The sequence below is a fragment of the Myxocyprinus asiaticus genome, chromosome 3 (assembly GCF_019703515.2).
Source record: "Myxocyprinus asiaticus isolate MX2 ecotype Aquarium Trade chromosome 3, UBuf_Myxa_2, whole genome shotgun sequence".
NCBI classification, from domain to species: domain Eukaryota; kingdom Metazoa; phylum Chordata; class Actinopteri; order Cypriniformes; family Catostomidae; genus Myxocyprinus; species Myxocyprinus asiaticus.
Window position 1 is genome coordinate 66,691,201 of NC_059346.1, and position 22,278 is coordinate 66,713,478.

General features: G+C 37.5%; 2 protein-coding genes across 2 annotated transcripts; one reads left to right on the forward strand and one right to left on the reverse strand.

Annotated features, from left to right (window-relative positions):
- Positions 1 to 264: 264 nt before the first annotated feature.
- mtfp1 (mitochondrial fission process 1) lies at positions 265 to 4,835 on the reverse strand. Its single transcript, XM_051666750.1, has 4 exons — positions 4,645 to 4,835; positions 2,740 to 2,867; positions 1,945 to 2,177; positions 265 to 1,062 (listed from the first exon to the last, which is right to left on the reverse strand). The coding sequence occupies exons 1-4, from the start codon at positions 4,712 to 4,714 to the stop codon at positions 996 to 998; spliced, it is 498 nt and encodes a 165-aa protein (XP_051522710.1). The 5' UTR covers positions 4,715 to 4,835; the 3' UTR covers positions 265 to 995.
- An 817-nt stretch (positions 4,836 to 5,652) lies between these two features.
- lman2la (lectin, mannose-binding 2-like a) lies at positions 5,653 to 21,439 on the forward strand. The gene is made up of 9 exons (XM_051666620.1): positions 5,653 to 5,843; positions 6,107 to 6,225; positions 17,363 to 17,480; positions 17,579 to 17,661; positions 18,698 to 18,730; positions 18,933 to 19,094; positions 19,944 to 20,058; positions 20,130 to 20,249; positions 21,037 to 21,439. The coding sequence occupies exons 1-9, from the start codon at positions 5,726 to 5,728 to the stop codon at positions 21,177 to 21,179; spliced, it is 1,011 nt and encodes a 336-aa protein (XP_051522580.1). The 5' UTR covers positions 5,653 to 5,725; the 3' UTR covers positions 21,180 to 21,439.
- Positions 21,440 to 22,278: the final 839 nt, after the last annotated feature.

Below are 22,278 nucleotides of genomic sequence, written 5' to 3' on the forward strand. Positions count from 1 at the left end.
CAGATGTAACACTTTCACTGCACTGAAGTATGAGTTGAAAGAGAGGAAATTAAAAACTTTGGTGTAATGATTATGTTAGTATCAGAGTCTTCAGAAGTGGAAATGCAGTTCCTGCTGTCTCATCACTCTGCACATTTATCAGTCTTTATTTGACAAGGCAAGTTCAGGTGTTCAATCAGATGTCCAAAATGTGCGGTGCTGCGAAACAATCCACAACCCTGATTTAATGCAGTTTCATTTGGGTGATAAGAATACAACACAGAATCAATCCACTTGTTTTTTTAATAAAGAGAATTATTCATTTTCACATATCAGACGTTGTTGTTGTTCATCTTCAAGATTCATAAATCTGTGATACCTATAAACTAAATAACAATCTGATATTTCACTACAGACATTTACAATAACAAAATAAACTTCCTCCTCAACCATGTTTTCAAATGTTAACATTAGGATAAAGAACTGAACACAATCATAATATCATTATACTCAAACCACAGCACCTTTCTGATCCATTATAGACACTATATAATGATAGACTGTATAATTGCATGACAGATATGGATTTAAATGCTAAATTATGGCTGGAAGTCAAAAATATTATTTTGAATGCCACAACTGAACTTGCATAGTTATATGGCTTTATGAGAGGCGCTTCTTTGTCATTTCCCATATGATTCATTTCACAGCAAATTATAAAAATTCAACACCTTAAAAAACATTACAGATGCAGAAAATCTAATATTGCAGCTATGATTATTTTAAAATGACAGTGATTATAATTAGGTAAGAAACTTTACCATTTATACAGTTTGAGAAAACAATTCAATCTTTAACCATTTAACTTTAAAACCTGAAATTCAATCCATGCAATACAGTAAACAAAACCAAATAAACTGCAGTAAACATTTGAACGCAATAATGTAAAAAAAAAAAAAAAAATGGCACAGATCATTTTAAACCTCCAGAAGCTCCTGATGGGGTCAGAGGTCAGTTCATTCATGTTTTGATCCTTCACCGTAGAGTTTTCTCAGACTGGAGTCCAGCAGGAAATCCACAGACCTGATGACAGACAGACAGCTTGTGAAAACAAAGTTGTGAAAACACACAAGTGCGTTTTCTGGGACAAATCTTATTTTTTCTTTAGTTATTGTTTTACTTGTTCGTTAAACTGTTGTATAAAAGCAATATCACATTCGCAATTCTCTCTGTAATTCAGCAGGGCTGTGATTACCTAAGGCCGTGCTGATATACGACCATAACAGCACTCTTGCTTGTGTGATATTGCTTTATAGGAGGTACAGCATGAGTAAGTGTTCTGTATTCTTTACGTTTAAGTGTACTGCGAATCGTACATTGATATATTGTGATCTTTCACTTGCTTGTTTTTCATTCATCTGCAGTGGACTTGCACACGTCGTAAGCAAAGACCGAGAGGTGCTGCGTGTGTTTGTTCTCTGGTTATGTATTTATATTGTTTGATTGAGATCGTGTGACAGTTTCCCCAGCTCTTGCATGAGAAGCAGCAGGTGTGTGTGTGTGTGTGTGTGTGTGTGTGTGTGTGTGTGCGCGCGTGCCTGCCAGGGGCTGCGATGTAAACTAAAGCCTATTGGATATTTTTAAAAACTTCATGTTTACATAGGAAATATGTTAACAGGCCAAAGAAAACGGCACTTGTCAAGGCACTTCAAGGGGACTTTAAGTGTTTTTGTTGTTATAACAACTAGATTAATGTTAAGTTTAGCAAAGCGCTTCTTCACTGTGGTTTCTTTCTAGATTAGCTGATATTTTCTCTGCACTGCCATCTGTCGTTCGGAGAAAAGTGCAACTGCAGTGCATATCGAGTATAAATGCCTCGGGCACATTTATGCTGCCTGAGATCACACACAAACACGTGCACAGACATAGACACACACACACACACACACACACACACAAACTGACCTGTCAATGGGTGTGATGATGAAGGGGATGGTGGAGAGGCCAATGGCAGTTGTCGTCCACTTGCGCACAGGTAACGGCCAGCGTGTGGTTTTTCCGAGCACAAACAGAGACGCGGCACACACGCGGTTAATGGTGAATCCTGGAATGGCCACTGAAGCGAGAGCCTGCCACACAAACGTGTCGACCACGGCAACAGCCACCTGTGCTGACTTACCAGGATTCTCACCATGAGCCTTCAAACATAAACAAAACACTTATACATGAGACATACTGATATATGAGTAGCAGGTCACATCTCACCCCAAAACATGAAATGATATTATGCATAAAGAAAATAAAGCCTGTTTTTAGGAACATCAATTTGTTTTTTGCATTGTAACTGTGACGAGGTGGAGGGTGTGACCGGGCTGTGAGGGTGCACGGCCGGCGCTGAATCAGCTGAAGAGCGAGATAAAGGGGAGCCGGAGACGCCAGTTCAAGAGAGAGATGCACGTGGCCGCGCTGCATGTGTGTCTGTGTCCTTAAGTTTTATGTTGTTTTAAGATCATTTATATCATTAAAGTTTATGTTTACTGTTCAGCCGGTTCCCGCCTCCTCCTTGCCCATCCTTTAACTGTTACAGTAACATTATAATAATAATTAAACACCCTGAAGTTTTTTTTTTAATTCTCATTCTCAGTGTTTTATTTTACTCTTTATTTTCTAATCAGATTTGTGAGGAACACTGTCACACACACACATGACTGACTGCAGACTGATGATGTCAGAGGTCATGTGATTGATTGATTCACTCACCGCAGCGGCTTTCTTGCCTTTGTCCATGGCATCAGCTGACACGTACGCCGTGGCAACAGCGTAACTGGCCCACACCAGACTGACTGGCACCAGCGCACGGAATGCCTCGCCCACCTCATTGGCATAACCTGCAGGTAACACATGTGAGACGTGGTTAAATATCTGTGCCATTATACAGGAAGATTCTGCTCCATAGAAACACAGTTCTGTAAGTATTTATTCTCTGAAACTATCTGACAAACAATTACAGTTTTATGATGAAAAACATCCAGTATCAAACAGAACCAAACATTACATCAGTGATGGGATTTTCAATTGAGCATGTTTAAATGCCCGATATTACACTGGTTACGCTAAATTAGGGTAAAGTCATATTCAATCTAATTAAAAATAATGGAAAAATATAAAACTATTGATTTAAAGAACAATATATTAATTTTATTGTAAAATATTTAGATATATACAAATATATAAGTATTTTGAGAATTTAGGGAGAGCGACTCCATTTTGTCATTCACAGTGCATCATGGGAGTGGGCGGAGCTCTTCTCTGATTGGTGGCTCTCTCTTTAGGATTACGCGTAGTGTAGTTCTTCAGCAGGAATTCCACAATTAAACACTTTTTTTTTTTTAAATGAAGTTGAAATGACATTGACTGATGTCTTCAGCAGAAGCAAATACCATCGACTGACAACCTCAGAGCTCATGCTAGGTCTGTCTTTAAAGTTTTATAAGTTATAACTCTGTAACTCAATGACTTCAAGTCTAGTGTAAATGCAGTTTTCTTGTGTTGTTGGATTTATTGAATAAGCTGATTTTTGGTAACTATCTATACTATTTTTGGTGTTGATGAAGAACTTTGCTTTTTGCAGCCAAAATGGACTGGATCAATTTAAAAGAAGTAACTGATATTGATAACCGCAGTTCACAAAAACACTCTGAAAGCTCTTCTGTTTGTTGTTTTGGTATTTTTACTAATGAAAAAGAGAAAGAGTGTGTAACATATATTTTGAAAGGAGTTTTATTATTGATTTTTACAGAATTGCTGAAATGAAATGAACACATTGCAAATAATGTTAAAATAACTACAAACACATATGAAAACAGAACAAGACTGTGAATAGATTTTGGATCTGACACAAGGAGGAACTTACTCTGTAGGGCACTATATAGTCTACACCCTTTACACACCTATAATATGAAAATATGTCTACTGATCGTTGACTTCACAAGGATTTTACCCTTTATGTGTCTGCACTCAATAACGGTAATATCAGATTATATTCACCTGGAAACACAATGGACAATATACCGATTTACTTTGTCATTTTGTCTTGTTCTTAAGTTGGACACTTTGGGGAAACATTATTTTGATCTCATTGTACATCTCTATAAGTGTTGAATGACACACACACATACACACACACACACACACACAAAAAGAGAACATAAAAATCTAAATTCATATTTGTGTCACTGCAGATACAGTAGTGTGTGTCAATCTGATGTGAATTCACAATTAATTTTAAGTGACATCTGATGTACTTTATAGTGTCTGAAAAATAAATGTTTTTGCTTGATTGTGTTCTGGTGTCATATTCTAACAGCTGAAAATGTTTAATGTTTAAGAGCAAATAAAGCATCGAAAAAAGAACAATAACATGATTTTTAACATGAGTTAAGCTTCCTGTTGCAAACTTTCAGCATTAACTGACAAAACTGAAGTCCAAAACAAACTCATGACTCGTGCATTGAGCTCATTACTGACTTATTAAATCAATATACAGTAAACATCTCTGGGAAACTGCAGTTTCAACTCATTATGGCCCTTAATAACCTTTAGAAATGAAGGGCCTGTTTAAATCTGATGAGGTGGACAGACACTTCTGGAGGTCACTGGACTCACCTAGAAATCTCACCCATGTGTCCCGGTAAATGTCCACTTCTTTACTGTGTGAGCCAGGCGTGTGCTCCATACTGACCCGTGTGTGAGTTTAATGTGTGCTAGAGAACTCAGATCAGTGTTTAAATGTTGAGATGTGATCTTCACATGCAGCGCGACGCGCCATGCTGCAGCTCTGAGGGACCGTCGATAAACTACACCACTCACGGTATATCACACTGTTGTGTTAGTTTCATCTGATGCATCCGTCGTGTTTGAACGATTTTAAAACCAGTAATATAGAAATGATAATGCATCATGTGTCTGATCATTCATGAGTGAAAGACTCCAGTAAGAATCTCGCAGAGAATCTTCATGAATCAGACCGTAAAGTGTCTGTTTCATTGAATGGAGTCAGTGTTTGTATATAGTGTGAAGTTTCATTAAACTAGTTTTCTTTCACTGTCTTGCTGAGGTGGTTTACTATATATATATATATATATATATATATATATATATATATATATATATCATTTGATTCGTGTTTAATCTGGATGTTTGACGCTGGTGTGAGTTTTCTTTGATATCAGTCCGTTTCATTTTACCACAGTCCCTACATGAGCACTTACGTAATATATTCCGGAAGGAAGTGGATTTAAAAAATCATAATCATTAGAAATAAAGAAATAAAAACCTCAATACTTTATTTACTCAGTATTTGACGCCTAAATTCTCCAAGTTTGAATGTCAAATATTTATATAATATTTGTCTCTAAGATGTTAGTTTTGGGTTTTCGTTTCGTTTCTATAATGTTATTATTGACTTTCTTAAAATAAAAAAATAAAAAATTCTTTCGCAAGGTTATTTCACGTGTAGAGTAATTTATTTCTTTTAAACTTGAAGTTCTGATTTTAAATCTGTTTTTCAGTCCCGTTGCTGGTGTGTGGGCGGGCTGATGTTTGATTGACAGGTGCGACAGCAAATAGGGACGCGCCGTGAAACAGCTGCAGCCAATCGCGTGACAGCAGAGACTGACAGTGTGAATGTGTTGATGGCTGCAGTGTGAATTCAGCGGACGCGTTTGAAACCCTCTGAATCAAAATCATGATTTCTGTATCATCGCTGATTTTATTTGCGGCTCTCAGTTTCAGTTTAGCTGATGACGGTCATGAGATGGAGGAGTTTTTAAAGAGGGAGTATTCACTGTCAAAACCTTACCAGGGTAAGACACACAAATACAAAAATACACAAAGTGATAATACATTCTCGTGAATAATTAAATTGCATTTTGCTTCCATGCGTTTTATATGTGTTTATATTGATTCAAGTCGTCATTTGTATTTATATAGCGCCTTTCACAACACACAACACGAACGTTTCAAAGCAGCTTTTCAGAAATGATGCTGTAATGTTTTCGAGTCATCATTGTGCGGTTTGATGAAACACGTGATTGTAGATGATGTCATATTTGTCATGTGTTTTAAGGTGTTGGTGTGTCGGGTTCGTCTCACTGGGAGTTGATGGGAGATTCTCTGGTCACCACAGATCACATCCGTCTCACTCCAGACCAGCAGAGCAAACAGGGAGCCATCTGGAGCCGAGTGGTGCGTTCACCTGCACTAATCAACAAACAACTCAAATAATCACTTTTTAGTGCACATACTGAAGCATTCTATTCGGAAGGGATTACTTTTCCCGACATATATCTGTAAACACTGGCGCCAAAACGAGTTTTGGAACCCCCCCCCCCCCATATATAATCCCATTAAAATGACCAATATATATAAATTTATATGGCCAATTTATACCAGACCAGCTTCCAAGATTGTCAAAATCACGGCGACTCCCTAGTTATTTATCAACATACAGAGTTAGAATGCTGTCGTAATCTAAGAGATTCAAATCTGCTTCCGTGCCAACACAGAGAGAGACTGCATTATATTCACAATTCACACATACATTTGAAGTTAGAAGTTTACATACACTTTGGTTGACATCATTAAAACTCATTTTTTAATCACTCCACAGATTTAATATTAGCAAACTATAGTTTTGGCAAATCGTTTAGGGCATCTACTTTGTGCATGACACGAGTAATTTTTCCAACAATTGTTTACAGACAGATTGTTTCACTTTTAATTGACTATATCACAATTCCAGTGGGTCAAAATTTACATTAAGTTAACTGTGCCTTTAAGCAGCTTGGAAAATTCCAGAAAATGATGTCAATTTAGACAATTAGCCAATTAGCTTCTGATAGGCTAATTGGAGTCAATTGGAGGTGTACCTGTGGATGTATTTTAAGGCCTACCTTCAAACTCAGTGCCTCTTTACTTGACATCATGGGAAAATCAAAAGAAATCAGCCAAGACCTCAGAAAAAAAAATTGTGGACCTCCACAAGTCTAGTTCATCCTTGGGAGCAATTTCCACACGCCTGAAGGTACCACGTTCATCTGTACAAACAATAGTACACAAGTATAAACACCATGGGACCACACAGCCATCATACCGCTCAGGAAGAAGACACATTCTGTCTCCTAGAGATGAACGTAGTTTGATGCGAAAAGTGCAAATCAATCCCAGAACAACAGCAAAGGACCTTGTGAAGATGCTGGAGGAAACAGGTAGACAAGTATCTATATCCACAGTAAAATGAGTCCAATGTCAACATAACCTGAAAGGCTGCTCAGCAAGGAAGAAGCCACTGCTCCAAAACCACCATAAAAAAGCCAGACTACAGTTTGCAAGTGCACATGGGGACAAAGATCTTACTTTTTGGAGAAATGTCCTCTGGTCTGATGAAACATAAATTGAACTGTTTGGCCATAATGACCATCATTATGTTTGGAGGAAAAAGGGTGAGGCTTGCAAGCCGAAGAACACCATCCCAGCCGTGAAGCATGGGGGTGGCAGCATCATGTTGTGGGGGTGCTTTACTGCAGGAGGGACTGGTGCACTTCATAAAATAGATGGCATCATGAGGAAGGAAATGTATGTGGATATATTGAAGCAACATCTCAAGACATCAGCCATGAAGTTAAAGCTCGGTCACAAATGGGTCTTCCAAATGGACAACGACCCCAAGCATACCTCCAAATTTGTGGCAAAATGGCTTAAGGACAACAAAGTCAAGGTATTGGAGTGGCCATCACAAAGCCCTGACCTCAATGCGAAATTTGTGGGCAGAACTGAAAAAGCGTGTGCGAGCAAGGAGGCCTTCAAACCTGACTCAGTTACACCAGTTATGTCTGGAGGAATGGGCCAAAATTCCAGCAATTTATTGTGAGAAGCTTGTGGAAGGATACCCAAAACGTTTGGCCCAAGTTCAACAATTTAAAGGCAATGCTACCAAATACTAACAAAGTGTATGTAAACTTCTGATCCACTAGGAATGTGATGAAAGAAATAAAAGCTGAAATAAATCATTCTCTCTACTACTATTCTGACATTTCACATTCTAGTGATCCTATTTCACAAGTAGTGATCCTAACTGACCTAAAACGGGGAATTTTTTCTATGATTAAATGTCAGGAATTGTGAAAAAGTGAGTTTAAATGTATTTGGCTAAGGTGTATGTAAACTTCTGACTTCAACTGTACCTTTGATGAGGCAGCTGTCTTCGGTTTTGGATATTACTGGAAAACTGTATTGGTTCAACTTTGTGTTCTTGTGTATGGGTCCCTCTTTTTTATGCGTCTATTAAATCGTTTGATAGTCGTTTTATTGTTTGTGTCAGAAGTAAGATGTTTATTATCCTACTTTGTCTAATTCTGCTGAGTCAGCAGACTTTATGATTGATCTTCAATATCAATCTTGTCGTACTGTGAATTAAGTCAAATTTCCCTCTTGAAAGAAGAACATGAAACCCACATAGGTTTTAAATCACCGTTATTTTACTTGATAAACTTGATAACATTGCAAACAGTATATGGTCATTCTACGACTATCATATTAAGTAATATAATGCAAGTTATAACTACTTACATAAACTTCTGGACTTCTGTATACCGGAACAAATCTTTATGGTTCAACACATGTCTGGAAACAACATAAAATGGCAGTAACAGCCAGCCAGCCCGTCCTCATCCACTTTCATTAATTTCTAGCTTGTTTTATTCATGTTCCGGGGCGTTTGTATATCAGTGGTTAGACAGACCGATCAGACGTCTGCATTGTTTCACTTTTCTTAGTGCAAAGGGCAAAATGGCATGTTTAGCTATTAAATGAATATCAGATGCTAAAACTACATCGAATTATATCCTTACCAGGAGTATACTTTAACGTCTGTTGTTGTTATGCTTCAGGACTTGCTATTGACTGTTGTCATTGCATAATTAATGAGGTACATCTGTGCAGGTTTTGGGGACTGTTTGGGGGTTTATTAATTAACATTTAAAAGTTATTGGGGGTTATAGTTATGTTTTAAGTTCCATTTAATGTTAATTATCTCATTTTATGTTATGACATGGGTTTATTTTTTAGTTACCCTGGGTGAGATTAGTGTTTATTAGAGCTTAGTGTGTAGTTGTGATATTGTTTGAGGTAATGATGGTTAACACAAAGCTTGTTGGAGCTCTGCATAAATTGAATCAGTTGATTGGTATTTTCGAAGCACTCGAAATGCCACACACTGGCGACACCTGCTGGTGAAGTCTCATGATTTGACCAGTGTGATGCAAGCTTAGAAGCACTGGTTTAAAACAAATGATTTGTTAAGATTTCAATGCTTTATGAAACGTGTTTCTTAAATGCCCGTCACTTGTTTAGTTTGCTGAAGCCTGGGGGTCACTTGACGCCATGCAAGAAGCAGACGTGTGAGCGACTAGCTCTGCGCACTTTGCTAGTTTTTTTATTATTTTCATGTCATAATCCGGTGAGATTCGATACACCCAGTTACATATTTGCTCTTTGAGGTAAACATGGCAAAGAAGTCAAAATCCTCAGACTCTGGAGACATTAAAAGACACTTACGTGTTCAAGCTGAGGCCTCTGACGGACTGCGAGCCGGGGACTCGATTTGGACGGCACGTCGGGAGATGAAATCCAGCATCAACTGTCCAACATCTCGGTGATGCTGACGAAGGTTGTTGCTGACTTGTAAGATCTCGCTGTAATACGGCGATCAATTACGGTGATGGAAACAAAATTCTCTGAGTTGGTCACGAGAGTGACAGATGTTGAGAAAGGAATCGATTGTCTGGAATCATCGGAAAGGGAATTATCCGCTAATCCGCCCGCGACCAAAACAGGCTTGGAATACATTTTGGAAAAACTTGAATATTTAGAAAATATGAGCTGAAGGAATAACAGAAGGATTGTTGGAATTCCTGAGCATGAAGAGGGCAGAGATATGGTGAAATTCCTTGATGAACTCTTCCCGAGTCTGCTCGACATAACGGGCCATAAATTGGAAATCGAGCAAGCTCACAGAGTCTCGGCTCGCAGATCTGCTGAGGGAGACATGCCCCGATCAATTCTGGCCAAATTCTGAGATCCTTCGATAAAGAGCTTGTGTTTCGCCAGGTGAGGAGCAAAGGAAAGCTCTCTTGGAAGAATCACAATATTTTCTTGTTCCTGGATTTTGCGAATTCGAAGAGAGAAACACGATCGGTTCAAGGAATGTAAGAAACTCTTAAATCAACGGAAGATCGCTTTTGCACTGATGTTTCCGGCCAAACTGAGCATAGACACCAAGGACGGCAGCAAAGTATTTTTATGCCCCAAAAAGGCACTGGCCTTCATACAAACTATGGGTGAGTAAACCATTGGGCGTTTCTTATGTGAGTGGACTGACTTGCTGTTCAGTGTCTCGACTGCATGGACAGAAGATCGCTTTTACACTGAAGTTCCTGGCTAGAATGAGAATGGACACTATGGATGACTGCAAAATATCTACATGCTCACATAAAGGACGTCTTTTATAAAGTTGACAGACTGAGTAAGTCATGGTGTATTTTTGTATTTATTTATTTTTTGCGTGACCTCCGATTGAATTTGACTCTTGATCATCCGAAGAACTGGGATGCCTGTTTTTTTTTTTTTTTTTTTCTTGTGCTGGTTCCGCCTAGCAGCTAGAGCTTGTTTTGTTGAATAACACTCCTTCGGGACAGCTGTGGATGAATCTGTTTGTTCTTTGTGCTTATGCCTCTTGTTGGCTGGAGTTTGTTATGTGGAATATTTTTGTGGGACATTAGAATGATTACGTCATCTGCTGCACTCATAAACAGCCGGCTCACTGAACACTTGTCTGTCTGTCCGAGGAAACTGAACGGCTTTATATCAACTGGAGTTTATTTTGTGGAGGAACACATTTTCAAGACAGTTCTGTGAATGAATCTACATGTTCTTTGTGTTTATTTTGCCTGTTGGCTGGGGTCTGTTTTACAAAGTATTTTCTGTTACGTAATTTTGCCTCACAAAATTTGTGCAGAAGCATCGGACTTGAGTAAATCAACGGCAAATTTGTCACAGGGGTTCTCGCATGCGTACATGGACTCTTTGAGTTTAGAGGGATTGACGCCAGTTGGCGCTGTCATGCGCGGGGTTAATGCGCACGTTTTTCTTTTTTTTTTTTCTGTTTTGTTCGGGGTTTGATTGTTGCATTAATGGGGAATGTGGTCTGTATAATCTTTCTTTTGACACAAATTTTTTTCATTACATCAATATGTCAAATGTTAATCAGTGAAATCTGCTGGTGGTGACATTTTTACCTCGGCCATTGATATTAATAATGCTTTTAAAGAATTCTATATTGATTTTATAGCTCCATGTCTTCGTCTACTTATGAAGATATTAGAAATTTTGTGGAACAATTAAAACTCCCTAAATTGACGACTGAGCAGAAAAATTCTGAGATAACCTTGGAGGAGCTTGATGAGGTAATTAAGGCCTTACTTACAGCAAGGCTCCGGGGCCGGATGGTTTTGCCGCTGAATTTTTTAGATCCTATGCTACAGAACTGGCTCCACTTTTGTTAGAAGTTTATACGGAATCATTAAAGAATGGAAATCTTCCCCCAACCATGACACAAGCCCGGATCAGACTGATTCTTAAAAAGGACAAAGATCCAAATGTGTAAGAGTTACAGTCCAATTTCCCTGATCCAACTAGATGTAAAAATATTGTCAAAAATTTTGGCTAACCGATTAAGTAAAGTTATGACATCTCTTATACATATAGATCAGGTGGGGTTTATTGGGGGCCGCTGCTCTTCTGATAACATCAGGCGTCTCATCAATATCATGTGGTCAGTAGCGAATGATCAATCTCTGGTCACTGCCATCTCACTTGACGCCGAAAAGGTGTTTGATATGGTAGAATGGGATTATCTTTTTAAGATTTTGGAAATGTATGGGTTTGGGAGTACATTTATTGGTTGGATTAAGTTACTTTATAAACACCCTGTAGCAGTGGTACAAACAAATGGATTAATTTCAGATTATTTTACTCTGGGTAGGGGCACTCGGCAGGGTTGTCCTCTTTCCCCATTATTGTTCTGTCTTGCTCTGGAACCATTAGCAGCTGCGATAAGAAAGGAGGATGATTTTCCAGGGGTGGTGGCGGGAGGTGTGCCGCATAAGCTTTTGCTTTATGCACATGATATTTTATTATTCGTCTCCGACCCCACTAGATCTATGCCTTGCCTTCACAGAATGATCAATTCCTTCTCTAACTTTTTGGGATACAGAGTTAATTGGTCTAAATCCGAAGCTTTGGCTTTGACAGCGTTCTGCCCGGTAACTGCTTTTTAGCCGGCCACCTTTCAGTGGCCCAAACAGGACATTAAGTATTTGGGTATTTTATTCCCAGAAAATTTAGGTGATTTAGTCAGAGTTAATTTTGACCCTTAAACCCTCTGGGGTCTGCTGGATTTTTTTCCTCATAACAGTGGAAACAACTTAAAATACTCCATCATTTTTGGGCATACAGATAAGTGTAAGATATCATTAGAAACTATAAAGGGTCTACTTTTATTTGTGTACACTCACAATAACAACAAAACCTTGTGCTTTTGTAAAATAAAGAAAATAAACAGGGTGCGCTTTCAGCCGTCTCTGTCTCCGCGTGCATCTTTCTGAAACATGTCACAAAAATGAACTGAAACTCTGCGTATACTTATCACACACATGAAACATATGTCTAAAGAAAGCTTAAAATGTCTACTTTTAAATAAAACAATTCAAATTTAAAACAAATATTCTCCTGCAATGTAATCTGTATGAAACAAAGCGATGTACATTTTCTCCTGACTCAGCTAATTATCCCTAATGTGATCCCACCCACCAGCAGAGTACGCTATTCATACGGTACTGTGCTGAGGCGATCAATGCAAATGGTGAACGCCCCCCAACAGTGCCTTAAAAAACATCAAGTTCATCATCAGACTCATTCACTTTTCTGCGCGTTTGGAAGATGGCATGCTACACAGGTGAGGAAGGTCCTGGATAGTGACGAAGAGTTCAGGTTTTCCTCAGAGTAAGAGCGGGAATCTGATGAGAAACGTTTGCATTTTGAAGAGTGACTTGATCCAGCCGAGGATACAATTTCAGATGAGTAAGTCTTTTAGTTTTACGTACATTAGTTGACATGCTATTTTATATAAACATGTACATATTTTACTAGTTGGACTATTTCCAGACTTGCCAGCCAGGATTCAGAGTATTGAAATTTGAAATATGTCCTAATAGACAAGTTTTAGTTACATTTAAATGTTGTTTCAGCTAAAACAGGTATTTAAATTGTATGCTGTAAGATATCAATATGATATAAAAATAATATGAATGTTTAGATTATATTTTAACCAGTGTTTATGCTGCCTCATTATCATCAACGAAGCTTGTGTTTGCAATTATCTGTTCGGGTGTAAATGTTTAAAATGTGCTGTAAATATGCCCATATTAGAAAATCAGCATATTAGAATGATTTCTGAAGGATCATGTGACACTAAAGACTGCAGTAATGATGCTGAAAATTCAGCTTTGATCACAGGAATAAATTGCATTTGACAATATATTCTAATAGAAAAGTTATTTTAAATTGTACAAATATTTCACAATATCAATGTTTTTGCTGTATTTTGGATCAAATAAATGCAGCCTTGGTGAGCAGAAGAGACTTCTTTTAAAAACATTACAAAATCTTACAGATCTAAAACTTTTAAACGGTAGCGTAGGTCTAAAGTTAAGTCTTTATGTAAAGAAAATGTATAGTCAGATTACTTCTTTTAACTTAAACTTGATTTTGTGAATAAGCTACAAACAATACATTCAATCATTAAGTCTCCTCACATTCATTCTCTCTCAGGGGAGGGGTCTTTGTCTCCTCAGGTGTGAATCACATCAGTATTCATGATCATCCATGCCTCCTCGCATATGGCCTTTCTGACACTAAAAGTGTCTTACAAAAGTTAAATGACTATATTGTTTTGTATGAATGAGTGATCAGGATGGTTTTCACATCATTTTGTAGCAAAAACTCTAGGCTACAAGTTCCAGTCCTCAAAAGTCTTGTGAACAAATGTTTATTAACTGTTATATGGCCTTATTTCAGTGACTTAAAATATTTGTTTTTTCAAAAACCAAGCATAAATGTTATTTTCTCAAAAATACAAACATGTACATACATGTTGTTCACATACTATTGTAGCCCAGTTTGTGCTTAATACAGTGTTATCAAACTTTAGCCATTAATATGTTTTTAAGCAACTGAAAAAAGCACAAATGTCAAGGCATGTCAAAACTTCTCCAGGGCCCAAAACACCCTCAGACTACAGAGGGTTCATAAAAAAGTTTTCGAGTGATGTGGAAAGGTGGGCTTCATTACAATTATCTATGACTGGGAAGGTTAATGTTATAAAAATGAATTGTATTCCAAAATTTAACTACCTATTACAGTCTCTACCCATTGAAGTTCCCCTCTTTTATTTTAAACAATTTGATATTATTGCTAAATCTTTTATCTGGAATGGTAAACGTCCTCGAATGCATTCTTACAAGTTACACAGGCCAATTGACAAAGGTGGGTTAGGTCTCCCCAAAATATTGTTTTACAATTATGCTTTTAGTCTCAGACATTTGGCGCATTGGTCGCTTCCACCTGAAAGAGCCCCTCCCTGGCTTTTTATCGAACAGGAGGTCCTTGCCCCTATCTTGCCATTGCAAAGTCTTTCTACCAAGCTGCCCGGAGAAGTAAAGACATCCCGTTATCTCACACATGCAGTTAGTGTGGACAAAAGTTTCCCACGTGCTCAATTCGGACATTTACCTGAACGTTGCCACAAGTATTTGGTTAAACCCTAAACAGTGTATTAATAAGTCCCCTGTTTGCTGGACAGAATGGATTGAGAGTTGCTATGCTGGGTGACCTGTATGAAAATGGAGTATTGAGATCCTTTGAAAATATTACACAGCGGTTTGGGATTCCCAGATCTCAATTCTTCAGGTACTTACAGCTGCGGCATCTACTTTGTGCCATTTGGGTGTAGTACGCAGCCCCCTAAAGCTGCAGACACTCTTGAGATGGTACTAGCGGCTTTTGGAAAGGGTCACTGGGCTTCAGCATACTATTCCTGTGCTGTTTGTGTTGATTTGAGTGTGGAATCAATAAAAATTGTTAATGACAAAAAAGTTTGCCGAAGCCTGACTTATAGATTATTTGAGCAAGATATCAGTTTGATCATTATTATCTATCAAGAACAGGAATGTGATTCACAGCGGATAGTAGTCACTCATTTTCAGTCAATTCCCACGTTATACTACTTTTAATGCGCATGCCAAAAGTGTGCATATTTTTATTTTTTCATGGAAAGTTATGCAAAGAATTTTCCTACTCCTTGAAAGATATTAATAAAATAATTGTTGTGAGATATCTCACCTGTCTCTGTGTCAGCTCTAGACTCCGTAAACGGCAAACAAAAATGTGTCTGGTCTCTGACGCTTTCTGCCTGTCAATCATTTTGAGTGTTCTCATAGTATTGTATTTGCAGTGAATCATTGAGGCATAATGCCATTTTGATGCCATGTTGTTCATAACAGTTGTCAGTTGAGGGCGCTGTTGTTTTTAACAACTGTTTCTGCTCTCAATAAAGCTCATTTGGTATCTTTGGAGTGCAGGGTTTTGGAAAGAAGGGGTGTGGCTAATTTAATGGCTCAGTTTGACAGCTTGTGGAAATTCTAGAATGGCTAAAATCGCTTACAGCACCTTTAAGTTGTGAAGTGCATCTTACATTTTCTGCCGTCTTCTTATTGACTAGCGTCCACTTCAGACTCTTGGAGAACTTTCAAGGGCTCACAGGGTGGAAAGTGCAGATTCACCAGCTTTTTACCAGCAAGTCAATTTGCATGGGATTAATATTACCAGGGGTTATTTTTACAGGGTGTTTTATGGTAGGTAAAACACGCTGTAATTTTTACAGGCACGGGAACACACAGTCTAAAAAGTCTGAAAAATTACTGACATATTCACCGATTCACACGGGATTAAAATCACTGAGAAGCTCTGGTGAATATAATATTACCCCACATCCCCATATAAAACGAATCCTGTTTGAATAGGGATAGACAGAGACTGTGATCCAGGGACTAAAAATCAAGAAATTAAAAAGAAAACCGCTAACGAACAAAAATGTTTTGGCAGAACATAACCGAAAATGGGAACAAAGTCTCTTTCAATTGTTCCAGAGTGAAAATTTTCTTTTTAAATGCTGGTAATTTCTTTCCAATAATTATTTTATGAAACAGTTACAATACATTTTTAGAATTACATCACTTCATGTTGCCCAAGAAATGGAGCTTCTCTCCTAAATCTCCTGGCTAGCACAGCTACCAAGTCCAATGTCACAGTAAGAACACAGCTAACAAAACTACAGTTGTTGATGTCCTCTGACAGACCAAGTGCTTTGTCTTGATATAATTATAATATAATTACTACATATAAATGCATGTTAATCCAGATACAAGTTAAAACATTGTGGTAAAAAGTACATTTCTCAGTTGTTTCCCAGTCTTCACTGAATTATTGTTAGATATGATGCATTGATACAGATGTAATGCTGCTGGGTTTTGACTGAGAAGCAGATCTGTAATTAAAACAAATAATTAAAATAAAATAATTAATTATTACATGTTTAAAATAGAATAAATCCAAGCACAGCCAGCAGTGTGTGCATGCATGAAGGTAAGAGAGATTTTGGGCTATTAATTGATTTTAGATGGTCATATTTTGGTGATATATTTAATATTAAGAATACGTTTACTGAAAATGTTATTTTATATAGGCTACTGTATACTTTGCTTGTTATGATTTCTATGCTGACAATTCCCCATATGGGGGAAAAAATTGAACTGCTTATTATCACTTATTTTGGTTGAGTCCAGTCCCTTATTTTAAGTGTTTTTCCAGACCAGGTGCCTTTTTTCTTGAGAGATCTGGCAACACTCCAACTGGAATATCACCCCCCATTAGGACATAGTACTGTCATTTTAAAAAGAACATTATTAACCGTTCTTTAATTTCATTTTAACTGGTTACTAGATGGAAGGAGGCAGCAGAACACTGGAGCTGAAAAAAAATAAAATGCAGTTTCTGTTCTGAAGGAACTGAAATGAAAAACATTTAGTTTTTAGTCCCTGGATTTAACTGGTGTATTCCTGGATCAGCATCCTCTGTTAGTCCTGAAACAACATCCCTGTCAAACAGTCATAGTCCTAAACATAACCATAACACGTGTGTGTGTGTGCAGGCGTGTCATCTGAAGGATTGGGAGCTGCAGGTTCATTTTAAGATTCACGGTCAGGGCAAGAAGAATCTGAACGGTGACGGTCTCGCTGTGTGGTACACGAAGGAGCGCATGCAGAAAGGTCTCAACACCAAACCATTCTTGTGAATAGATTAGAGTGATTGTGTTTGTGTTACTTTGTGTGTTATATTGTGTGTGTGTGTGTGTGTGTGTGTGCAGGTCCAGTGTTTGGAAACAGAGATTTCTTCACCGGTCTCGGTGTGTTTGTGGACACTTACCCCAATGAGGAGAAACTTCTGGAGGTACAAACATCAAAACACTCACTGATGTGCATTTTAATATCCATCAAACTTAAATGTGTGTTTCTTCAACTTTAGGCAATTTAGCCCTGTAGACTTCTAGAAAGTAAAGTCTCATTAAAAAATTTTTTACTAGTTAATTTAAATCGCTTCTAACAATGTCCAACAGTGTGTGTTCATGCATCACAGGAGATTCTGTGCTGTGTTTAATACAATTCTGTGCTGGAAATGACATTTTACACAGATGCTAATTTAATAGCTAATATCTTAAGTATCTTAAATACAATTAAATCATATTTTCACACTTTTGTCATAATTTGGCAAAATTACTACTGGATTTATAAAAATATTCTGCAGACAAGTGATATTTCCCTAGATTTTTCTTTGTTTTGTCTCATATTTCATCTCAAGCATTCTCTTCACTGACACTTTTGTCCACTTGGTTAACGAGTATGCTAACTTTTGAAAAAACATTATTAGGGGCGGAATAGTTTGGTTTGGTGGAAATGATGCCACAACTGTGGGACAATCGTAATTTTGAAAAAAAAAAAAAAAAAAAAAAAGATAGAAATCACGTTCACAATAAATATTGAAATGGTTTCTGTTTATTTCACTCTTTGTTTAGATGATCGTAGTTTTAGACATGTAATAATTAGTATTTTTATCATGCATTTTCATTGTTTAATATTGAAAGTCTGGGTCTGGGACAAGACTAAAACAGTAAGATCTATACATAAAAGACATTTAAAAAGTAGTTTTGAAAAAAAGAAAAAAAGGCAAATTAATGAGACTTTCATATAACAAATCTGTTTGTTTTATAAAAAATCATGAAAATGCCCACAGTCAAAGAAACACCCATATGTGTGTATGCGTGTATTCTCTGTTTAAGTGTGTGTAGAATTAATTCCAATTTGTTTTCTTTTTTTCAGATGTGTATCTATTTTATGAGCAGTGTTGATGAAGTCTCTTCACCTTCAGTTAGAGGAATATCAGTGTGTTTAATGAGTGAACGTTCATTTTTTTGTTTTTGTGTTTTTAGGCTCAGAAGAAGAGATACACACCCCGCACAGAGGTAACACACACACTGTCACATCATATTTTTGACTGTCTGACCTGATAATACAGCAGAAAACTTGAATGTCTATATGAAGTCAAACTTGATGCTTCCTGTCTTATGATATGAATTATGAACCATCAGTGTTATAATTATGATTTCATTCATTTCACCAACATGTACTTCTGTTATTTCTCTCTCTTTGTTTGTCAAATGTCAGAGAATATTTCCATACGTGTTGGCGATGGTGGGCAACGGCACCATCAGCTATAATCACGATCGTGACGGTCGGCCGACTGAACTGGGTGGCTGTAACGCCATGGTGCGAAACCAGAAACACGACACCTTCATCTTCATCAGATATGTGCGGCGGCGACTCACGGTAAACAGCACCAGCTGTAACACACCTGTCCAACCTCACCACACCTGGCAAGGACTCACACTTCACCTCAACATCAAAACAATAGAAATAAACAATTCAATTTTGCACCAAGAAAACGAAGCCCATTTTTGGACCTTTACAATTGCAGTAATATTTTCATGACACATTTACTGCCAAATTCAGATTCCTGTAACGTGAAAAAGCAGTATTTGTTGCATTCCCTTTTGCATTGGTGCTGATTTTCATTTAAAAATATCATTTTATTACTGTAATTATTACTGTCGCAGTGCAAAAAATCATAATGGCCCCAAAAGTATTCAGTTCAGTTTATGTCAAATATAATTTCTTATTTCTTTCTTGTAATTTTGGGGTGAAGTGTGACCTGAACATCTTTCTTGACATGTTTTTGGACAGTATTTAACTACTGTAATCAAATTATTTTTGTACAAAAGGTAGTGTAATGCATTACACTTAAAATTCTTGTCATCATTGCTTGCAGCTACTAATTTTAAATTAAGCGAATTACTTTAAAGTACGTTACTTCAGTAACACATATTTGTGAAATAATATTATTTATATGGAATACATTTAAAACATGAATTAAGGTCATTTTAAGAGAGAAACAGGTGGTGCTTTGTGTTAGACAATGAACAAGGAATTTGTTGAGTGAAAAAACAAACTTTTCTGTGAAGTGTTTTTAGAAAGTTAAATAATTATTAAAATCGTAGTAGTAAAACAAAATCAATTGTTTCCTTTTTATTGAATGAATCAGTAATCTGATTACATTTAAGAGCATTAATTAGTCATTTGTGGTGGATAACTTCATTAGCCCTGTTTGTGTGTGTGAAGATCATGATAGATATTGACGGTCAGCACGAGTGGAGGGATTGTCTGGATATTCCGGGCGTTCGGCTCCCGCAGGGCTTTTACTTTGGCGCTTCAGCCGTCACTGGAGATCTATCAGGTGAGACGCCGTCAGATGTGTGACTCTGTCACTGACACACACTCTTACTGACACACTGTGTTTTCTGTCAGACAATCATGACCTGATCTCCATGAAACTCTACCAGCTCACTGTCCTGCGCAGTAAACGGGAAGAGGAGGAGGAAGAGGAAGTGCTGATTCCCAGCGTGGACAACATCGACTTACTCAGACGTAAATCCAGACATCTATATTCAGGGGAGGAATTCACTAAGAATGAAAAAGCGCCAGTTAATCAGGCAGTGAACACAAAACCTAACCCTAACACTAATCAGCTCTTTAACATGCCAAACATGCGCTTGACTATAATGAGCCTCATTTACATAGAAAAGGAGGCATGTTTGAGTGGACAGGAATAACAATGACTTTATTTAAATACTCAGCATAATTTCAGTGCTGATTGCGCATGCGTGAACTACGTTGTGGGTGAATAAGACACATGGTTTTGCGCTGATATACCATGCACAAAAGTGGCGCAACTGTTTAGTGAATTCCCCGCATAAGGGTGTTTATAATGAACAGAACTGATTGTTGAATCTCATGACACTTGTCCAGATCATATTTCACCCCAAAATCAAAAGAAAGATATGACATTTTAATGCCCTTCTTTGAATTGTCAGTAGCCTACAGTAATGTGAAAAAAATCTCTTTCTTGCTGACAAAAAAGGTACTTGTATATCATGACAGTATGTGTTGTACTGACTTTATGCTGAAAATAAAAGGTCATTGTGTTCATACAGTATACTGTACATGTATTACAGTAATGACAATGAGTTGTTTTGAGTGAGGGGGATAATGTTGTTAAAAATATTCTTTATTTTCTTCAAGCAATAAATCATTTATTTTAGTCTTTTTTAGTTGAACTATGAGCTGCACATGTTCTTCATGAGATTGAGCCCTGAAATGGAACTGTGCTTATGTTTGTGTTGTAATAGCTACACTCTCTGTGTGTGTGTTTTAGCGTATGCAGATGTGGAGGGCATGAGCAGCATCGCCATCTTCTTCACCGTTCTCTTCTCCATGTTGGGTTTGTTTCTGCTCGTGGTGGTCGGACTTGTCGTTTATGGCCACTGGAACGAAAGCAGACGAAAACGCTTCTACTGACCACGCACACAGACTCTCATACACATGAACTTATTCAAGTGTCTTTGAGGTTTTAATTATTTATATTTGTGCTTCTGACTGTTTTTACACTGTTTGAATAATGTAAACCACTGAAGTGATCAGTTGTGTTTTACAGTTTGGACTGCCAATCACCACACTGGCAATCTGAGTTTAAAGACGCTCTGTGTTGTTTTATATTGTCTTTATTACCACTAATGAATGTGTTTATGCCATTTTTTAAAATATGTATTATTACAATTCTCCTCAAGTGCTTCTGTTTTTTTTTTGGGGGGGGGTTATTATTCATTATCTGTGTGTGTCCCTGCAAGCAAGGAAACAGAAAATCAATTTACAGCTGATTGCTATAAGTAAAATAAGAAATGTTTTCAGAATTTAAATAGCAATATTTCAACCTATTTTTGCATAATTCATGACAGAGGTTGGCACTCTTGTCACAGTTTGAATGTGTTTTCCCCATTATCTTGATCGATCCATGAGTACTAGTTCATCGCTTCTTCAAATGATCCATTTCTGTGTTAATCAGCGTCAGCTGAATGGAAGATTGCTTCTTGGTCTTTTATATCTGTTTATTTGATATGTTTGATCATTTATTTGTTAAAGTGCTTTAATAAGTCCGTCTTAAACTAATGTTGTTCAAAAGTGATTATGAAACGTGAAATCATTGTGTCTAAATGAATCGCAACTCTTCGCTTCTGTTGGATCATTTGCACAATAAAGAAAGAACTCTTCCATGAGTTCACTTTTGTTCTTAGCAGTAATTTGTTGCGAAGCTGTGAGGGATAGACTTACAGTCCCTTCAATTGGCTGTACTGTTGTTTACAGTGTTTTGGATTGTTCATTTGACTGATGCCAAAGCAATTAGCAGCACAGTATTCAGTGGGAGTATGTGTAAGCTTAATGCCTCTAGTGGCTCAAACGGGGGACCCATCTAATACCAGCACTAAGTCCCAGACTGGGACAGTAACGGGGTGAGAAGGTCTCAGAAGTGTCACACCAAGCAAGAATCTACTTACCAGAGGGTGTCTGCCTATGAACATACCCTTAATAAGGTCATGAGTAGCCGCTATGGCTGCCTCAT